This window comes from Diceros bicornis, chromosome 9 (genome assembly GCF_020826845.1).
Source record: "Diceros bicornis minor isolate mBicDic1 chromosome 9, mDicBic1.mat.cur, whole genome shotgun sequence".
Taxonomy (NCBI): domain Eukaryota; kingdom Metazoa; phylum Chordata; class Mammalia; order Perissodactyla; family Rhinocerotidae; genus Diceros; species Diceros bicornis.
Window position 1 is genome coordinate 30,059,162 of NC_080748.1, and position 15,827 is coordinate 30,074,988.

At 41.1% G+C, this 15,827-nt stretch overlaps 1 protein-coding gene across 1 annotated transcript in view; it reads left to right on the top strand.

Annotated features, from left to right (window-relative positions):
* Window positions 1-2,941: 2,941 nt before the first annotated feature.
* The window catches only part of HTR2A (5-hydroxytryptamine receptor 2A), a 55,971-nt gene continuing 43,085 nt past the window's right edge, over window positions 2,942-15,827 (top strand). Inside the window, exons 1-2 of the mRNA XM_058547689.1 lie at window positions 2,942-3,353; window positions 6,334-6,534. Coding sequence (XP_058403672.1) covers window positions 2,942-3,353; window positions 6,334-6,534 — 613 coding nt within the window. The remainder of the gene's footprint in view (window positions 3,354-6,333; window positions 6,535-15,827) is intronic.

Consider the following 15,827-nt stretch of genomic DNA (forward strand, 5'->3'; position numbering starts at 1 on the left):
AGTGATGGGCCTGGGATTCATGGAGGACATACCTTTGGAACTAAGCCTTGAAAACTAAGTAGGAATTTGCCAGATGGACACAGAAAGGGGGGTAGTGAGAGCATTCCAGACAAAGGGAGCTGGAAGCACCAACACATAGAAATCGTCAGCAACCAGCAAGATGTCGGCTACTTGTGAGAGAGTAACAGAGTCCAGGCCTGAGATGTGGGAGCAGTAGGGGGCGGGCAAGGACAGGATTGTGGGCCCCACAAGGGAGAGACTGCAGGAATGTAGGTACAAACTGATGGAAGTGACGTTTGTTTTTTAATAATATCAATGAGAATATTAATAAAAACTAAAATGGCTAACACTCATTAAGAGCATCCTATAAGCCAGACATGGGCTACACGTTTACACACATTACACCTTCTAGCTTCACTACAGTCCTATGAGGGAGGTATACTATTATCCCATTTTATAAGTGAGAATATGGAGCCTTAAAGGGGGCAACTTCATTGTCCAGGATGCTACTGTTTATTCGTTACAGAGCCGGGGTTCAAAACACAGGAGCTGTGACCCCAAGGCCTGTGCTCTCAGCTCCTGCTCCACGGTGCGCAGCAATCACCACCCTCCTCTCCACGTGCGGATGCAGAGGGGCAGGAGGATGACAGAAGGGCAGTGAGGACTAAACTCATCCTCCAGCCCAGGAGACACAAGATGCGGCCCTTAACCAAAGAAGTGTGAGCTGTGGGCTGGAGCAGAGATTCCAGAAATATGCATACAGAGGTGGCACTGGAGACCAAGCAAGATCTGATGATGAGAACTCAGGAAGAGACATGGATAACAGAGTCCAGGCCTGAGATGTGGGAGCAGCTGTCTGCAGAGATGGCGAGTCCATCCACCAAGAGAATGGGTGGAGACAAGCACTAAGCAGTGGACAGGGGAATAAGAGACAGATGATGCTGAGGTCAAGGTCTCCTAGGCTACAGATGGAAGGGCCCACTGGGCAGGTGGATATTTAGGTCAGGAGCTGAGGAAAATAATCTGCTATGAAGGTACAGATTTGGCCAACAACATGTTGAAGGCATGAGAGTATTTGAATTTGTCTATGGAGAACGTAAAGAGTAAGAAGATGTAAGGAAACCTAGAAAACCCCAACTATTCAGGAAATAATCCATTTCTTCATCTGTAAAAATAAAGAGATCTGTCTGTGTACAAACATATCTACGTATACCTGCCATATATCTGCCTTCTTTAGAAACCTGAGAACAGGCTTTCTCACAAACAAAGCAGGCTGTCTTTAGTGTTACCTCTGGAAAAACCAACTATTCTCTTTCACACATGAGGTTTTGAATTACTTCTAGGTGGTATATTTCTGCTAAAGAAAATAAGCTAGTTGAACAGTGTGTGTATTTAATAACAAAGAAAAATAGTACTAATAGTTTAGAGTCATCACCAAAAATCCGCTTGGCCACTCTGAGCCCAAGTCGCCGATGTCAGGAATTCCACTGTAGCCTTTGGATGGAAATACCACATGCTTATAGTGCTCCAAGGATACACCATTTTTTAGCTTTATTTACATGATCTCTTCACCCTTCACCCTAAAAAATATCATGGTGTGGCTCACCTGCCTTAAGAATCTGTACAAAAGGCGATTTCTCCAGTTCCTCCCTTTTTAAAACCAAGGAAAACTTCCCAATGTTAACATGTAGCAAAAAGAGAAAAAAAAGCCCATTTGGTCCGCCCTCCCTGGCTGCTGCTACCTTGCAGTTTATGACATACAGATAGAGGGAGGTCTGATGAAGTGAACGAGGCAGCCGGAGAGCCGGTCCATTCCCGTGGAAACCACGAGTCCCCTGGTGCCGGCAGCTCTTCCTACTTTCCTGTGCGATCTCTTCTGTGTGACTTTGAGAGGGGCTCATGAATGATTTCTAAATGTGTGCCTCGCTGAGGCGAGCCGCACAGGGAGGGAGTCACCCAGCTGAGTGCGGGCAGAGGAAGCCAGCACGAACCTCGCAGCGCTGGAACTGGCTCGACTCTTAACATGCAGTTTTTGAAGTCAGCAAAACAGAAATCAAATTACTATCACATTGTGCTGGTGGAAGCTCAAGGAGAAAGGACTCTACGCCGGCTTTGTTATTCTGCGAGATGCAGCCAGTCACAGAACAGCAACGTGTGTTTAATGTGTGGACCCTGAAGACAGATGTAAGTTCTTGTGTTCTCATGCTGCTCTATTTTATTGCCATGTAATTTTCTTTCTGGATTGAAATCATGCGGGCCAAAATGTAATCATTTCTATGAGAATTTCTAGTGTGGAAAGTTGTCTCTAATCTTTAAGACTTTTTTTTTCTTTGATTAAGCAACGTAATACAAGCTGAAATTCCTGACAGCAGCTGTGGCAATTCAGCCTAAGACTGACTGAGCACTATAACCCAAAGTGCATCCACTTACTGTGGCATTAACACTGGATGTATTTTTAATTGACTTTCTTAATGTAGAATGCACACAGCCCCGCTGTGTTGGATTGCATGCTATTTTAATACTGCTGTGGTTCAACTAGTAGGCTGAACATAACCAACAGAAGGAGATAGAGCTCAACAAGATTCCTGGTAGTTAGGGAACTTTTCTTTTTTGGCCAGGATCACATTTTTCTCCCCCGAATGCTCAAAACTCTGCAAGCTCTATGTTAAAAGTTCAGTCTGCTTTTTGGACTTTGCTTTGGAGAAAAAAATGAAACCAAACAGAGAACTCGACTAAAATTGTGAAGGAAGAAAACATAAAGAGCCATTACAGTTCTTTATCTACTGCTGCAATAATGGGAGGAAAAAAGCCGGCCAGAGGAGCCCAGCATGTCCGCCAGCTTCAGTGTGACAGAGTGTGGGGACACAAAGATGGATGGTGAGCAGAGCCTATAACTTGTTAGTTTTTCTACACTTCATCTGCTACAAGTGCCGGCTGAGAAATGGATATTCTTTGCGAAGAAAACACTTCTTTGAGCTCAACTATGAACTCCTTAATGCAATTAAATGATGACACAAGGCTCTACAACAACAACTTTAACTCCGGAGACACTAACACTTCGGATGCATTCAACTGGACAGTGGACTCGGAAAATCGAACCAACCTTTCCTGTGAAGGCTGTCTCTCCCCACCGTGCCTCTCCTCACTTCATCTCCAGGAAAAAAACTGGTCTGCTTTGTTGACGGCTGTAGTGATTATTCTAACCATTGCTGGAAACATACTCGTCATCATGGCAGTGTCCCTAGAGAAAAAGCTGCAGAACGCCACCAACTATTTCCTGATGTCACTTGCCATAGCTGATATGCTGCTGGGTTTCCTTGTCATGCCTGTGTCCATGTTAAACATCCTATACGGTGAGTGGCATTAGTTCCCCAGCTGTACCCACAGGGGTAATAAAGAGCATGTCCATGTCATTAGCCGATGAGCTGGGGCTCAGGGGACAAACTAAACACAAGGCTTTGTTTATACATGGGGGTCTACCATGTTATGCTAGTTACTTAAATTTTACTCTTAAGATGGGGCTTCACATATTAAAAAATCAGACAACTGATTATTACCTGTGATCATTGGAGAGTTTTGTACTTTGAAACACGTACATTTTATGGAGAGCTGATTATGAAGTGTTGTGCTTTAAAACATGTACATCTTATGTAGAAATGATTATAAATGCCCCAGTCCAGTCATAAAGCAATAATTTAGGTGTCATTTTGAATCCACTTGATTTTCACTCCTTTATATTCCCAAATATTCCAGCCTTCAGGTCAGAACAGTTTTATCCTTGTCACACAGTTTTCAGCACTTCTGATGGAGTGGCAAAACCTTCCCAATTACTTTGAAACATTTGCAGAGAGAATATTAGTGATGCAGTGGGTTTAGTGTTAAAATATGCAGAGTCTCCATTAGAATAAATGAATTACACCAATTTTATTTGTTCTCTGCCCAGAGAAGCTAATTTGGAAGTGTGCCTCTGAATTATACCCTCAACTCTTTAAAAATGCATGTGCATAAAATCCTCCAGTCTGGTTTGGAGGAGGGTGGAAAATAAATGGGAAGAGATTAATTTTGCTTTCTTCTCAGAGTTTGAAAGAGTCAAACCTCTCAGCAAGTCAGCAAACACTGGGACGGCTTCAGCGGGAATTAGAATGTGATATTCTTTCCAAGTTATGAGTAATACAGCCAGATTTCTCCTTTTAAAAAGAGAATATTGAGACCGCTGACACAGGCACATCAGCAGTCACCCAGAGCTGGAAACAGGTTGTGAGCGCTGTCTTTTAACAGGGATTTTCTGGCCAAGTCTTAGGGGCTAAAAAAAGATCAACTCAGCCCTGAGGAGCGTGATGGAGGTGAGCAATGGAGAGCAGGTGTGGGTTTGCAGGGGGTCGATAATGCTTATTGCCAGGCTCGCCCCCGCTTGACCAGTCACAGCCCGACGATTTTGTTAAACTCACCTGTCATTTCCCAGACATGCTGGAGAGGTTCTCACTTCCTACAACCCCGCCCCCCTCGAAGGTAAACTCCAGGAGTGGGGGATGACTCCCAGAGGCCGCTTCCGGAAACCATACCCACGGTGGGAGGGTGGGGGACCCCGAGGTGCGGGTGGGGGGCAGGCACACGCCAGCGGCTTAAGAAGCTGGGATCTTCCAGGCGCCTCACGCTCCGGGTGCAACGGCGCCCCCTGGCAGCGGCCACTCTGCACGCAGCCGGTTCCTGCCCAGAGCTGCGCCCCTTGGGAGGCTGGTCCTCCCAGACACCGCAGGGCGGGGATGTGCCCCCGCCTTATCCCCGCCAGAAACCCAGACTAAGGCCTGTGGCTGCCTCTTTGCAGAGAAAACCCCTCCAAGGGCCAGCATCAGTTCCGACCAGGCAGAGCGCGGCTTCCCCCCAGGCGCTGCTAAGGAAAAGGCTCTCGTTTTAGCTCAAGCTCTTTGCAAATAATCAGAGTGAAAGGCACTAAGTTAGGCTCATATCCTGCACACTTTACTTCGCTAAATATCTGAGGTGGCATTTTGGTAGAGAGAATACGTTTGCGAATGGAAAATTCATTCAGCTTTGTAGGTCTGGAATATTATGAAGATAGGGAGGTCTTTATAATTTTTCTTCTCACATGCACACAGATCTAACGCCATTGCTAATACTGTCATCAAAACTAGTTAAGGGTTATATAACCATTTGACACCCCCCCCCCACCACACACACACACACACACACACACACACACACACACCGCCCTTCAGAACAAACAAAAACAGGACACTTTGGTTTTGTCCACAGGCATATCCTATCTTCCAAATATAGCAGGTGACCTTCTGCAGTGCTGGTCACAGTGGAATCATCTGGAGAGCTTTAAAACACTGGAATGTTGGGGGCCCACCTCCGCCTACCCTCCTGGGCATCAGGACCTTCTCTCAAGCTCTCCTACTGATTCTAATGTGCAGCCAGGGGTGAGAACCACTGCCCTAAACAGCTGTTGCCAAAGTGTGGTTCCTGGACCAGCGCACCAGCACCCCCTGGGAACTTGTTAGAAATGCAGATTCTCCTGCCCCACTGCAGATGTACAGAATCAACCCCCAGAGGCGGGAGCCAGCAGTCCCATTTTAAGAAGCCACCTGGGAGATTCTGAAGCTCACTCAAGTTTGAGAACCACTGCCCTGAAACAGTTCTCAGGACAATACAATGCTTTTCTTCACCATTGTCTCTATTTTTTCCCCCCACACACCCCAAATTTGAGTTTAATCCCCAAAGCATTATTAGATAGTTGTTTTCATTTTTACAAATTGGGAATGTGTCAATCTGGATTTTTAATCATGTGCTCATTCGCACCAGTAGCATTTATTGAGAAACTATTAAATGCCACCACAGTGTGAGACTAAGCAGTTATAATAATGACTGCGATGGACCTAACCTCAGGGAACCTACAATATGTGAAAGATACGTGAATAAATAACAACAGTACACTGTAAGAGGTGCTTCAATAGAGGAGCCCAAAATACATCATAACTTATGACCTAAGTCATTAAAAAAAAAAAAGCTAGATTGTTAGGCAGAAGAGATAGAGCGAGAGAAACCCCAAAGAGGGACAACCTGAGTTTACCACAACACGCCGGCGTAATTCCAGCCACAAGAAATATCAAACCTTGTGTTCATCAGCCAGTGCCATCTTATTGTGGTTAAGTACAGTCACTATTAGGCTTTTTTGAAATATTGAAAATATCTTGTGTTGCCCTTTGCGTCCACCTGTGCCTTTCCCCAGCATGGAAAGTGTTGTAGCAGGGTCAATTCCACACACCAGAGGGGGACAAGGCCACTGAATGACGCTAACCTTCTGCATTGCAGGTTACCAGTGGCCTCTGCCTAGCAAGCTCTGCGCCATCTGGATTTACCTGGATGTGCTCTTCTCCACGGCCTCCATCATGCATCTGTGCGCCATCTCGCTGGACCGCTACGTCGCCATCCAGAACCCCATCCATCACAGCCGCTTCAACTCCAGAACTAAGGCATTTCTGAAAATAATTGCTGTTTGGACCATATCAGTAGGTAAGTGGATCTCATTTGAAATGACAGTTAGTGCCTTCCAAGGAGACTTGTTCTGTTTTGTTGCATTGAAACCTGACATCCTGAATCTATTATTTGTTACAAGATATTTTACAACATAGTTATTATCAAATTTGCTTTAGGAAAGAAAAGTGCATTAATGTCATTGGCTGAGAACATAAATTTGCATTGCTTTGCACAGGTAAGAGTGTATACAGCAATCGAGCCAAAACCAGGAATAAGTGTGCCTTAGCCACCTCTCAAATCTTTTTCCCCATCTTACATGCTCAAATTCACTACCCTAAATCTTGAGTTTCCCAGACACCTCAACGTTTATAATCACTGGACTTGTGGTCGGTACAGAATACAGAGCCCCATACGGGAGAATACAAACTTCTAGGGGCTAGAGAAGGTACCAGGTGAGGACAGAGGAAGGTGGCAGGACTTGTTCAGGGGGGACAAGGCGTTTCAGCCTGCCCGGCACCTCTGTAACCCTTCCTCCTGTTGTGACACCACACGCACAAGAGGATTTCAACCTGAGTTGCTGAGGTTGATACACACATTCACCTGTCCCCAGTATTGATCCCCTGTCACACACCTAACAATCAGGTAATGGAAGCTAAAGGGACAGCCCCCAGGCAGCTAAGGCAATTGCACCTGTCACCTCAGCAGGCTTGGTTTGTACCCAAAGATTCCCTGAGATCTGTTTTCAAGTTGCAGAGCTTTCCAGGAGGAAATGCTGCACCTGCTTACAGCCACCTGGGTGCCCGTATCTACTAACATGAGAGACTATGGGATTTGGTGACAGGCTTGAAATCAAGGACTTGTGTGAGTCTACCACAGCTTTGTAATAATAAAAATGCAGATTAATCAGAGCAAGCCTTATAATATCTCGTGGTTTTTGTTCCTATTGTTTGCCTTGCTGCTTAACGTGTAATCTGCGGGGTAGGCAGCTCCGTGTTATAGGTGAGAAAACTGAGGTTCAAAAAGTGAGATGGCCTGTGCAAAGCCCACCTTAGCACACGGAAGATTTTGTTTGATGATGATGGGAACACTAACAAATTACACTTGCATGACTTTCAAACTTTTGAAAAGTCTTTTTTTCCCATTTTAAACTTCACATGACAGTCTGAGGTAGACAAAACAGGAGATCTTACTGTACTTATTTGATGGACCATGGAACCGGGGCAGAGAGGGTTTCATAGCTTGCTGGGTTGCCTCTCCAACTAGCGGCAGGGCCAGGACTCTAACCCTCCCACTCCAAGCCCTGCTCTTACAGCTGAATGGACCTCCTTCCTTAGGAAACAGTTTTTCTCTCCCAAGAAGTACCTGTGGTTTCTAGGCCTGTGCAATCTCAACTCATTCTACTAGGAGCAAGAGAATGAAGGACTAGTGGTCTCAACCCCAGCTGCACATAGGAACCCCTGAGAGCATGCTGATTTCACTGGCCCACAGTAAGGCCAGGTGATTCTAAGGTACAGCCAGCGTTAAGGACCACTGAGACAGACTGTGGAAGAGGGGGTTGCAATTAGCAAGAGAGGGCAAGGATAATGCAAATGAAGCGAGCAAAACTATTGTCAGATTTACTCTAGTTTTACCCTGTACGCTGTGCCATTGGTGAGACAGAGGCTGGGAGGATAACCCATCTTTTACCTTTAGCCATACCAACTCTCCCATCTTCGTCAACCTTAATACTACTACTAGTAGTAAGGGCCAATTTCTGAGCAACAACCACAGACCTAATGATGTACAAAGCACCTTACAAAACATAAGCTGCAGAGAAGTAAGTTGGATGGGATGACATAGCTCATAATCAGGAGTCAACTTGGGTCAGTCTAACTCCAAGCCTATGCCCTTTCTACTGCCCAATGAGAATCTGCTTCTCGATCCTTCCAAATACCACCCCAGGAAGCAGGCAGGCTGGAACGGTTGTAGGGGTGCTGCTCAGGGTTCACCATTCATCCACTTGGTCAACAAACTTTTATTGCATAAATACTATGTGCTTGGCACTGAGTATACTGCAATAAATTAAATATGCACTTAGAAATATCTCACAATGCAGTAGGGGAAGGCAGATAAGGAAACATAAGAAAGGCAAACGTTATGTAGGCTCTATACTCCAAGTCTTGGGGATGTATGGCCTAGGAGGGGAGCAGTTGAGAAAGGTAAACAAAAAAAAAAGAAAGAGAAAAAGTCAGTTTTACTGAAGAGCCTGAAGGGGTTTAGCGTAGATATTCTCCTGAATTTTCTTCTAGTGTTTTGGTTTCTATTGTTCTTGTTGTTGTTCATTGTTGTTTTACATTTAGATCCTTAGTCCAGCTGGAATTTATTTTTGTTTATGGTGTAACATGTTTTCTTCTACCAATGATTAGAGCCTTTGCAGCATCTATTGCTATGATCACAGTTTTCCCCTGTAATTTATTAATATATTTAGTTTTGATAGATTTCCAAATATTGAACTACGCTTGTATTCCTGGAATAAATTTATAAGTAAAATTGGATTTGGATATCTTTGTTAGGATGATTCGGGTTTATCATTCTTACAAGGTTTCTTTTTCTAGCTTCAGGAAATGAATTGGGATGTTTCTGTTTTTTCCCTATGGTCTTAAAATATTTAGGTAGAAATGTTCTTTAAAGGTTATATGAAACTGAGTTCTAAATCACTCTTATCCTGGTGCCTTTTCAAATCGTATCGTTAATTACATTTCTAACCTTTTCAATAGTTATTTATATTTTCTGTCTCATCTTGGGTTATTAGCTGCATACAAAGTTTAAGTTGTTCTCTTTTACATTGATTATTTTATCATTATTAAATGTAATGCTTCTTGCCTTAAAGTCTACTTCATTTGATATTAGTATAGCTATGCCAGTTTTCTTTTGGTTATCATTTTCTGGATATATCTTATTCCATCCTATTACCGTCAAACTTCTGACTTTATACTTAGAATATATTGTTTGTATACAGCATATAAAGTTTTGTTTTGTTTTTATCCAGTCAATCTCTTTTAATTGGATTGTTGAGTCCATGAGTCCTAACTCATATTTGGGTTTAAATTTACTCTCTTACAATTTCCTTCCTATTGTCCCATTTATTTTATATTCCAGTTTCTCTCCATTCTTACCTTCTTTTGGACTAATCAAGAATTGTTAATTCATTATTCTCCTTTGTAAGCTTGTTAGTTATAGTCATTCTTTTAAATCCTTAGTGATTAAAACATTCATTTTTGACCTAATAGAGCCTGCAAATCATTACTTGTATCACTTATCAGATAATGCAAAAACTTGAGAATATTTTAACTCCATTTACCCCTCTTTTGCCTTTTGTATTATTTTTCCTATCTTCTAGTTCTGTGTATATTTTTAGAACTCATAAGATATCATGTGTTTTATTCACTCAGTATTTATTTCCCATATATTGACCCCTTCTTTTGCTGTTTACTGCTTTTGTTATTTCCACGATTCTGCCTGGGTTTATAGTCCTAACTCCTCAAGGATTTTTTTTTAGAGTATCATAAGTTATCTTTCAGCTTTTGTTATTCTAGACATCTTTATTTTGCCTTCATTTTTAAACATATTTGTGCTCAGTATATAATTCAAGTTTGGCAATTATTTTTTTAAGCAATTTGTAGGTGACATTCCAAAGTTTCTAGCTTATATTTTTTTTTGTTTGTTTGTTTCTTTGATTGTTTGTGAGAACTCAGCTGTCAGACCTGTTGTTGTTCCTTAGAAACCACTGTCTCTTACCAACCTTTGCTGCTTTAGGACTTTTTTGTCTCTGTGTTTTAGCAGTTTTACTGTGATGTGCCTATATGTGCATTAGTTTTGATTTTATCCTGCATGGTGTTTGTATTGATTCTTAAATTTGTGGTTCAATGTTTTTTGTCAGTTTGGGAAAAGTCTTGGTCATTATCTTTTCCAATATTGCTTCTGCCCCCTTCTCCTCCCCTCACCCCCCCGGTCTGGGACTCCAATTTCATGTATGGTAGAATTTTTACCCGTGTTTATGACTCAAACACTTCTACACATTTCACTTTTTCCTCTTCTTATTTTAGTCTGGATAGTTTTACTGACTTTTCTTCTTCTGGATTATTAAGCTTCTCACCAGCGACTTCTGATTTGCTGCTACATCCATGTATTGTATTCTTAATTTGCTACTGTATTTTTAGAATTCCCACTTGATTCTTTTTGTAGATTCCAGTTCTCTGGAATAATTCTCCATGTTTTCATCTATTTTCTTAAATATTAATCAGAGATATCTGGATATCTGTGTTACCTGGGGATTTCTGCTTTCTTGGGTCTTTTCCCTCTTGGCTTTCTCAATTGATATGCCTGGTAAATTTTTTATTGAATACTGGACACTGTAAAAGAATTTGTGGATGCTCTAATTTTTCTTCAGAGAGGAGTTCTTTAGCTTTAGCAGACAGTCAGAATAGGCCCCCTTACACCAGTCAGGGATTGGGTTTATTGTAGGCTAGGTTTTTGTATTCACTGGTCTGTTTTTAATTTACTCTTACACCTAGGGTATATTCTTTCCCTCAGATAAAAGCCTGAGATGTTCTCCATTTTGAAGAGCTCTGAACAATTTTTGTCTCCTCAGCACCGTAAGACTGCTGCCTCTCAGTCTGTCCTTCTAACAAATTGGTAAATGCCTTGAAGGAAAAGGCGGCTTGCACTATTACCCCACTTTTTCGCTCTTCCTGTCACTCTACAATCCTAACTCCTGCTGTGGTAGCCCTAACTCCAATTACTGATCTCCCTAGCCCCCAAGACAAGGTTTTGGGCCTTGAATTCTGCTTTGATAATCTTACCGTATCTCCTCTGCCTTGTTTGAATCTCCCCAGTGTAATTTTTCTTATCTCTTCATTTTTAGTATCTTTGTTCCTTTGTTTTATGAATATTTCCACAAGTAACTTACAGATGGATTTTAAACCAAATCTGGGCCCAGCCCCGTGGCTTAGCGGTTAAGTGCACGTTCTCTGCTACTGGCAGCCCGGGTTCGGATCCTGGGCACACAGCGATGCACCGCTTCTCCAGCCATGCTGAGGCCGCGTCCCACGTACAGCAACTAGAAGGATGTGCAGCTATGACATACAACTATCTACTGGGGCTTTGGGGAGAAAAAGGGGAAAAAAAAAAACAGGAGGAGGATTGGCATTAGATGTTAGCACAGGGCCGGTCTTCCTCAGCGAAAAAAGAGGAAGATTGGCATGGATGTTAGTTCAGGGCTGATCTTCCTCACAAAAAAAAAAAAAAAACAAATCTGACAGTCTCTGCCTTTTGGTAATGAAATTCAGCCTGTCTACATTTACTGTGACAGTTGACATAGTTGACTTTATTCCTCCTATCTTATATTTGTCATATATTTTTCTTTGTAATAGTTCATCGTTTTCCCCCATTTCAAATGTTTGCCAACTTGCACAATATCTTCTTCATTTCCTTCACCCTATCCCAATTAGTTTGAATTTCTACTTGACTTTTCCATCCTTCTCGTGATTACAATCCCATCCCAAGTCCTCATCATTACACTGATATTTCTATGAATTTATCTAAAATAATCATCCCACTAAATTTTTATTTCCTCATTCACCCTGAGTCAAAATTCATAGGTTTTTCTATAATTTTAAAATAACCCAGTGATGCAATAGATCTTTTTAAGCAAAACAAAACATACAGAAATCATAAAGAAATATATAGACGTAGCTGCCTACATGAGAAATAGTAAGTTTTATATGGCTAAAATATAAGCACAGCCAAAAGAAAAATACTTCAATATATATGGTAACAGACCCTGGGTTAATGTCCTTAACACACAAAGAGCACGTACATTTTGACAGAAAACAAAAAGACAATCAATCTCATAGAGAAAGAAATAACTATATGAACAGGCAATTCACAATAACATAACTTGAAATGGACAATAACGCTCATGAAAAAATGCTCAGCTTCTTTAACAATCTTGGAAATGTAATTTAAAACAATATAATACGACTTTTTACCCATCTGATTGGCAAAATTAATATAAGTGAAAACATCTAGGGCAGTTTTGGATATGGTGTCCCACGTACTCTCATATCCTGTTTGTGTGAATATGAGCTGTTTGTTCTTGGACAATCTAGTGTAAATTACTAAAGTTTGGCCTACTAATCCCACTTGAAAGAATCTGTTGTACAGAAAAACAAAAGTACATGTAGGAATCTTTAAATCAGCAATTTGGGAGAATAGCAGAAAAGTGGAAAGGTTGGGTTACTGTTGAATGTATTATTTTTATCTAACTTACGGAATACTTTGCAGCTCCAAAATATTGAGTTGTGGTTGATATTCAGCTGGAGGAATGTCCATGACGTTAAGTGCAAAGAGCAAGTTTCAGGGTGGTATACATGGTCTGAGCCCATTCTGGTAAAATAATAACAATAGTAATAATATATGGAGATATGTATAGTAACACTGAGAAACTGTTGAAAGACTTCGTGCTTGTCAAGAAGGTGAAATTAGAGAGAATGGCTGGATTGTTATATTTTCCTTATATACTTCCGTATAGTTTTGTCACAAATATTATGGTGATGTAAAGTGTTTTGGATGATCAAGAATATGCCTGCGTCATGGGAGCAAAGGCTTGATGGAGGTGGTGGCTGACCTTCCAAGTTGGCTAGAATCTAACAAATGGCAACCTTGGTAACCACGTCATAGATTGCTCAAGTTTTCTTGCTCTAGCTATTTCTGAGGTTTGCTGTTTCTTTCCCTCTGCTTACTGCTACCAGCTCGGTCATTTTACTTTTACCAAGGCTGCCATCTAATTCTGAGGAAAATGAAGATAATTACAAATCAATTGCACTTTCTATTTGTGAGCTTCTCTGAGTAAAGTGATGACAGCAGAGATTGAAGCATTAGATTAATACTGACGCTGTGATTCTCCGTGGATTTCATTTTCCCTTTATAAACCGAATTCCCTCGATCAGAGGTAACCATGACTTCACTACAATATATAAAATAAGGAAACCTTTTCCTCATGATGATTGCCTTGCTAATGTCATCTGAGAAAAGAAAATAGATGCTGTTTTATTCTCTGGCCATTTTTATAAGGTAAAGGTATATTTCAGAAAAAGTGAAAATGACTATTTTCACACTGTCATACTGTGATGGGCAAGCAAAGACAAATTTTTTTTCTTGCACTATTTCAGAAATATATTTGCAGCTCATGGAGTAATTTTGAAGTATTGTGGGTCTAAATAGAAAGATTTCTTTTTTCTCAAGGCTAAACATGACCATGTATTTTCTGCATTACTTTTGTGATAGGAGAAAAGGCCTTTGCCTTCACAAACTGTGACACCGTGCATAGAATCCAAAACCGAATGCTTAGGTCACTAGGGTCCAACCTCCTGCCTTCAGGTAGAGCAAAAAACTTATCTTCCTGGACAGTACAGCTGTATAAAGAAGCTTTGAGTGAAAGTGAAAATGATATATCTCACTGTCGTTTTAATTTGCATTTATTTTATTATGTAGGATTTTGAGCATCTTTTCAAGTTTATAAGCAAGTTTATATTTTGTTTTCTGTGGTTGGCTGCTTATAGTTTTTGCTGTAGAACTTTGTGGTTATAAGCAGAAAGTCTAGAGCCAGACTACCTGACTGTCCCTTATAGGCTGGGTAGCCTTGGGCAAGCTACTTAACCTCTCTGCACCTCAGGTTCCCGATGAATGATAGTAACAGTACCTATATTATGAGGTTGTTTTAATGATTGAGCACATATGTTTGTGTCATAAGTGTTATAAGTTCACAACATTATTTGAACTCTTTTAAGGTTCTTGGTTTTTCCCAATATAAATTAAGGGGATTAGCTCTTATCTGTGTTTTTAACAATTTAGCTATGTATTCCCAATATGTTACTTGTCACTTGACATTGTTTCTGGTGGTTTTTTCACATGAATTTTTATTTTCATATATTCTTATTTATAAATGTTCTTTTCTCTGTAATGTCTTCTGAATTTTGAATCTTTACTAAAATTGCCTTTCCCACTACAAAGTTATAAAGGAATTCTTCCATATTTTCTTCCATTACTTTTATAGCTTTGTTTTATACATTTAAGTCTTTGTACCATTTAGAATTTAGCCTGTGATTTCATTTTTTTTCCTACACAGCTGCTTATTATACCATTTATTTCCCCCATGGGTTTGATATGCCACCTTCATCATATACTGACTTCCCACATATATTTGGATTTATTTCTAGACTTCTGTTTTTTGATCAGTCTGTTCATTCAACTATGTCATACTTTCAAGTGAGGTTATATAGTATGGCTTTTATTATCTCTCAGATCTAGTATTCCCTCATTGCTCTTTAGACTTTTCTTGACCATTTGCTTCTTTATATGAGTTTTAGAAATCAGCTTCTATGTAGTTCCAGAAAAAAAAAATTGTTGTATTAGAATTGCATGTAACTTTATAAATAAACTTTCTAGACCTTTTGGCTGGCATACCTGTGTACTTTCTTTGGTCCTGTTTTTTTATTTTTTGCATAGTTGTGTGCAGCCTCGAATTCTACGTGGAATGAAATGAATGTTTATAAACAAATATAACTACCTAAAATTTTAGCATTTAGGCTTTAAAAAATTGCATGCACATTTATGTCCAAGAGGAATGACAGTGAAATACATATGTCTAATTTTCCTATTATATCGTATCTTCTGAAAAAATGCTTGGAAAAATACAAAATAAGTCAGCTGAATAAAATGGGCTCAAAACCAGATGGCGTTCTGTTGGCCTTTTCGCTGGGGCACATTCCCAGCTCCACTGCCTGAAACAAAGTCTCTGAGGAGCCCTCTTGGGATTCTCTCCTCTGGGACCCAATGGGTTTATGCCCAACTCCCTTGTTGCCAGGAGTCAGCCTAAGAAGTGGGTTTCAGAGACTCATCACCAAGCAACCAGGACAGGAAGGGAGTTGGGTTACCTGTTCTCTCTCCCACACTTGGAGATCACATTGTAGGTTAGCACTTACCATGGTACAAAAGGGAACTTGTGAAGAATTAGTCTAATTAGCCTATCCCTCAGTTTCTCTATCTTCTCAGTTTCTCTCCTGGTGAAGTGAAATTGCCTCTCCTTTTTTCTCTTTTTGCCCTGCCACACCGCCCCAGCCTGCAGGTGAGTAGGCCAGTGCAGGAGCAGGGATGCTCAGGGCCACATGGAGAGAGGCTGCTGTCCTTCTCTCAAGTGTTGCAGCACCAGAGAGATGCCAAGTGGCCAGCCATGCTGTCACTGCCCTGAAACAAAGGCTCTGCAGGGCCACCAGTTGGCCCACTTCCTT